Source organism: Vombatus ursinus, unplaced genomic scaffold (genome assembly GCF_900497805.2).
Source record: "Vombatus ursinus unplaced genomic scaffold, bare-nosed wombat genome assembly UNPS02014782.1, whole genome shotgun sequence".
NCBI lineage: Eukaryota > Metazoa > Chordata > Mammalia > Diprotodontia > Vombatidae > Vombatus > Vombatus ursinus.
In genome coordinates, this window is record NW_020954560.1 from 1,312,372 (window position 1) to 1,318,371 (window position 6,000).

General features: G+C 39.4%; 1 protein-coding gene across 5 annotated transcripts in view; it reads right to left on the minus strand.

Annotated features, from left to right (window-relative positions):
• HAO2 (hydroxyacid oxidase 2) overlaps nt 1-6,000 on the minus strand; it is a 50,685-nt gene that overhangs the window by 22,614 nt on the left and 22,071 nt on the right. For 4 of the 5 annotated variants that reach the window (XM_027866724.1, XM_027866723.1, XM_027866721.1 and 1 more), the window contains 2 exons: nt 3,305-3,448; nt 1,670-1,821 (listed from right to left, as the gene is read on the minus strand). In XM_027866724.1, coding sequence (XP_027722525.1) covers nt 1,670-1,821; nt 3,305-3,435 — 283 coding nt within the window. In that variant the 5' untranslated portion in view covers nt 3,436-3,448. The remainder of the gene's footprint in view (nt 1-1,669; nt 1,822-3,304; nt 3,449-6,000) is intronic. The other variant, XM_027866725.1, reaches the window with a different exon arrangement.

The following is a 6,000-nucleotide window of genomic DNA, read 5'->3' on the forward strand; positions in this document are numbered from 1 at the left end:
CAGAAAGAAGCATAGACAAATAGGACAGCTTTGAAAGCTACAGGTTGAACTTATTATATATTTAAAAAGAAAAGTAAGCTTTACCGAATCAAAATCTTCAATTTCAAACTTCAAACACAATCTATCTCTCTGTCTCTCAGTCTCTGTCTCTGTCTGTCTGTCTGTCTGTCTGTCTCTCTCTCTCATACACACACACAGAGTTAGGTAGTTCAGTGAATTGAGCACTGGGCTTGGAATCAGGAAGATGAATTCAGATCTGGTCTGAAACATTTAGTAGCTGGTTGACTCTGAGCATGTCATTTGACATCTATCTGACTCAGTTTCCTCAACTATAAAATGGGGATAGTAATAGCACCTACCTCCAAGGGTATTGTGAGGATTAAAATGATATAATATTTACAAAACACTTAGCACAGTGCCTGACATATAGTAGGCACTTAATCAATGCTTGTTTCTTTCCTTTCTGTTCTAGTATGTATATGGAAATGACCATTGTATTTGGTGTTCGTTACTTTTGGAATAAGAACAAAATGTTAACAAACGACATAAAGAGCCTGATAATTACGTGCAACCAATCACTCAGGGAGCTATGTGGAAACTGATAGTTCTCCCAATAATGATTGTTATTTGCTTAGCCTAAAGCCAGTGGATTATTGCTCAACCCAAACTTTTGTTTGCCTGTGGAGGTGTGGTTGGAAAGCAGTCATTCTAAAAATGAATTTGCTGTTTTAGGGCATTGCAAGTCCCATATGGGTCAGCAATGAGACACAGTAGCCCTGAAAAAGCACATAATCTTGAGCTGCATTGAGAGGCAGAGGTTCTAGGAGTAGAAGGTCTCTCCGCAGTCTGCCTCAGAGAGTGTCCAGAGCAGGGCAACTAGAAAGGTTAATGGCTAGGATTCATGTTCTGTGAAGATTGGTCAAAGAAACCAAGGTGAGCATGTTTATCCTGGAGAAGAGAACAGCTAAGACATGACAGCCATCTTCAAATATTTAAAGAATTGATAGGCTGCATTTGGAATACTAGCTAGCACTTATATAATGCTTTAAAGATTGAAAAGCTCTTTACATATGTTATCTCATCTACTCTTCACGACAACCGTACAATATAGATACTATTATGATGCCTGTTTGACAGATGAGGAAACTGAGGTGGAAAGAGGTGAAGTGTCTTGCCCAGGTCACATAGCTAGGAAGCGCCTGATGGAGGATTCAAACCTGGGTCCTCTTGACTCCAAGGCCAGAACTCTACCCAATGTACCACCTAACCACCTGGAAGAGGGATTAGATATTGCATACGTTTCCAGAGAGCAGAACCATGAGCAATGAGTAGAAGCTGTGAAGAAGCAAATTTAGACTGTCACAAAAGATGGTGGGTTCTCCCTCCTCGGAAGTCTTCTAGAATAGACTAGATGACCACTGTCTATGAGGTATATTTTGGTGACGATTCCTTTTAGTGAGTTGGACTAGATGAACAATGAGGTCCTTTCTAACTCAAATTCTGTGACTCATACCAGAAAAAGGCAGATTCTACACAGGAATTACATGGCTCATATTTTTTTAGAGCTGAATTTGGGGAGGCCTTGGGCTCCACTCCTTATAGCATGACTTCTCTCCAGAGCTTGATGCCTCTATGTAGACAGAAAGGAATCTTTGGGGTCAGTGAGTACCTTTAGCTGTGCTCTGTTCTCCATCAGGCCAACAAAGGCAGTGGAAACCAGTGGGTGCAATGCAGACTGGGAAGCTGATCTCAGAACCTTGGATGGTTGTCTTGGTGTCTACCACAGACATATCTCTTAGGAAGCGGGGACGGAGACGGATTCTGCAAGGCATAAACAACAAGGTTACTAACTTGGTAAATATGCTGTTGAGTCCCAGGATCTTCAGATCAGGGATTCTGAGATGAGAAGTGCTTGACTTCTGAAAGCTTGTGGGCTGGTTTTTTTTTTTTTTTTTGGGTGGGGAATACCATGCAAAGTGACATAGCACAAAGTGCTGGAGCTGGGATTTGAAGCCAGGTCTTCTGACTGTGGGCATCCCATTTTAGAAAGAATACGGCAAGGTGGAACATATTTAGAGGACAACCTGGATGGCAACAGAGCTGAGGGCTGTAATAGAAAAAGGATCGACTTAAGCAACTGGGATGTTTATCTAGAGGCAGCTACATGATGTAGTGGAGAGAGTGTTGGTGCTGGAGTCAAGAAGACCTGAGTTCAAATCCCTCCTCAGACGCTTACTAGTTCTGTGATCCTGGGCAAGTTACTTAACTTTACTTTTCTCATCTGTAAAATGGGAATGACAATAGCAACTACCTGTAAGGGTTGTTGTGAAGATACTATGAGACAATTTTGTAATGCACTTTGCAAACCTTAAAGTGCCATGTAAATGTTAGCTATAATTACTTGAAGACAGTTGTCAATGTCTTCTCTCCCTTCCTATACCTTCCTTCTTATTCTTCTCTTTTCCAAGGTAAACCTGCCCAGTTTCTTCAGCTGACCCTCATTTGTAACAGACTCAAAACCCTTTACCATCCCAATTACTGTCTCCTGGTCATCAATGTCCTTCTGAAAGTATAGTGCCTTATTTTGTCTCCTAATCTAGATTATAAACACATTGAAAGTTGGTACCAGACCATACCTTCTCCCTTTGTGTTGATTATTGTTATTATTTCCAGGAAAAACACTTGCCATACTGGTTATTATACAATGGCATTTCTTGCCCTAGTCCTCTCCAGTTTTTCAGTGTCACCTAGTCTCTTTTGTCTAGGCTTCATACTCATGTGGTCTTTCCTTCCTCTCTAATACCCCTCTCCCACAAATTTTTGAACTCTATGATAATTTAATTTAAATCTACCCCGTTTCCTTTTCCCTTATCCCTCATAATAGGTTCTTAGGGATCCAATAAAATGACAGGAGAATGGAATTGTGCTGCATGGGTTATAGAGGAAAACTTGGCTTATCCACTATGTATAACTGACCACTCTGTTCTCCTCTTGATGTATTTGCAACTCTTATGGCTAGAGATTGGAGTGGAGCCCTTTGTCATTTCCCTTCAACCTGTTATCACCAGAAACCAAAGAAGGAAGTTCTTAAGAATATAAAGGGCTGAGGCATGTACCTTCTGTATATCTAGAATATTGTGGCTGACCAATAAACCCAACATGAACAGAAAGATGCAGAAAGACAGTGACAGAGAGAGAGAGAAGAGAGTGAGAAATAGAGAGATGAGGGGAGGAAAGAGAGAAAGATTCAGAGACAGAGAGATAGAGAGAAGAGAGGAAAGAGGATGGATATACAATACCATACTTTTTATATGCTGAGATATTCTCATCTCTTGTGATGCATTCATCAGCTCCTCCTTCAATGAATTCCCAAGTGGATTTAGGAAGATTGTCTTTGGCAAATGCTTGAAAGTCAGCTAGGCATACAAAAGCCATTTTTTGGAAGAATCTTGGAAAAGGAAGAGCAGCCAAAATGCGTTAGATACAGGGCAATGAGGGAAAGGGAAATGACAGCTAAAGAAAAAAAAAAGCAATCCCTGCCTGTGTTTGCCACAATGGCCACTTTAGACTTTTGCTAACATAGAGTAAGGGACATACAAACATGTTTACATTGCTAACATAGAATAAGAAATACAATTCTGGTTATTTGGTCAGGATGCTCTTCACGTGGGTTCTGCCCATAACCGTGTGTGTCAGTTTACATTGCCAGTGAGTTGACCATGGCCATGAGGTAGCCAGGGTAGCAGACAGTGTGTTCTCTCCTGTAAGGTTGGCAGTGTAATGGAGAGAATAGGAGCACTGATGGATATGGAGAAAGAAGAGAGTTAAGTTAATGCCAAGGGAGATTTCCTGGCATCTTCTCAAAATGCTGCCATAGCTGGGGGAAATAGGTGAATGGAATGGAAAATGACCACATTGGCATATCTTTCAAGGATACTTAAGGTAGCCAATTAGTGAGAAGACTAGTCCTTCTTGGATCAAACTGGCCTTTCCTTTGTAGTGAAGAAGACCATGGTGAGATTAGTCGAGTGGATGCAGGGAAAAGACCAGTTGTGTCTGGGAGGAGTTATGCAGAGATGGTTTTCAGTGTGTTCAGTACTAAATCCTACTTCACTCATGTTTAAGTTTAGGTAAGTAGGAGTTCAAGGGTGTCTTGGGTCAAAAATTAAATTAAAACATCTATTAATAAAAATGTATCAAGTACTTATTATATGTAAAAAGACAAAAATGAAACCATCTTTGCTCTCAGAGAGTTCGAAACATATCGAAAGTTCTTACAATGTATGCTGAGTTTAGCTTAACAAAGTTTAGCTTCACCTTGACCCCTGCTCTTGTGAAGCTTACAATCAAGTTGACCTATATGACATACAGATAACCATAACACAAAACGATACGAAACACAAAATGAAGTGCATGTTAGGATGACGGCTTATGATACTGTAGAGCTTACCCCAAAAGATGCTCCAGAATTGAGGGAGGGAGCAATGAATGATGGAAGGTACAGTTAGATCCAGTCTATAGTTGTCTATTACTTACTGCAGGAGAAGGAACCATGCCCCCAAACTTGTAATGAATCCTCAAATTATACTGTCATACATATAGAATACCAAGGATGTTCTAGAAATTTGAATACAGTATGTGACAGTGAAGCAAGAAAAAGAAGGGTGTCTTTTGAAAACGAATCACTTTCCCCCCCACAACACACATATGAAGTGGTAAATAATATATCTCTATGTAAGATTCATTCAGTAATTCATTCAATTAACTTTTACTGAGAATCTATTACAAACATAGCATGTTCTAGGCATGGATAAGAAGTGTCTTGAATTAAACATGAGAAGAAGTCTGTGGTCATAGAGGTCAGAGGCGTCTTCTTAGAGGAGTTAGGATTTGAGAAGCTTGACGTGAATATGGGTAGATGAAGTGTAAGGGTGGGCAGGGGAGGTGGAATGGCATAAGCAAAGTTGTGGTGGCAGAAATATCATGACATATTGGAGGAACAGTCATTATATCTGGCTGCCTGGAAGGGATGGTAATAAATGTAAGAGAGTAGTGGAAAATACCATTTCAAAGTATAAATGTACAATTACTTCAATATTCCTGTTCTTATTTAGATCTGTGAAACTCCCTCTGCCAGGGTAAACCACAATGCCTTTAACTCTCTCTCCTCTGCAATTCTTGTCCATATCTTTCCCCAAATCAGCTTTAGTTTATTGTGACATTTAGCACTTCTGACCATGCTGTATTTTTGTACCAATACTTAGTTATCTACTGTTGTTTGATTTTACATGTGTATATGTATCATAATATAATATACATATATAATCATAATGTAACAATACAGACAGACACAAATGTAACCCTTGTCCCAAAGCTCATTGGTATGATATTCTCTCCTTATTGGTATAGTTGAAACCTTGCCCTGAATGGCAAGAGAGAAAGCTCCAGCCTTGACCAGCCTGTTTTAGGATTTTCCAAGCTTTAAGTCTGCTTCGAGCATCGAGTTGCTTTGGGTGCTTCCGGCTTCCATCTTTTAAAAAAATTATTATTCTGAACTTAAAAGATCAAACAAGCATTACCATAACAAAGTAGAATAGAAAAAAAGAGGATTGCACATGAAACTGCAAGTCTGTTATATACGATTTGCTTTTCCTTTTAAACACATAATAAAGTTATCATGTAACTTTTTTTCCTTCCTCACTGCACCCCTCCACCCCCTACCCTAGAGATGACTACCATTAGACACAGATATGTATATATATGTAAAACCATACTATGTTTCTATTTATAAGTTCTTTGGATGCAGATAGTATCTTTCTTCATTGGTCCATTGTAGTTTATTTGGGTATTTGTAATAGTCAAAATGACTTGGTCACTCAAAGTTGTTCTTAAAACAGTATTGTTATTATTGTACATAGCATTCTCTTGGTTTTGCTCGTCATGATTTCATGCAAGTCTTTCCATGTTTTTCTAAAATCATCGATGCCCATCACTTCAGGA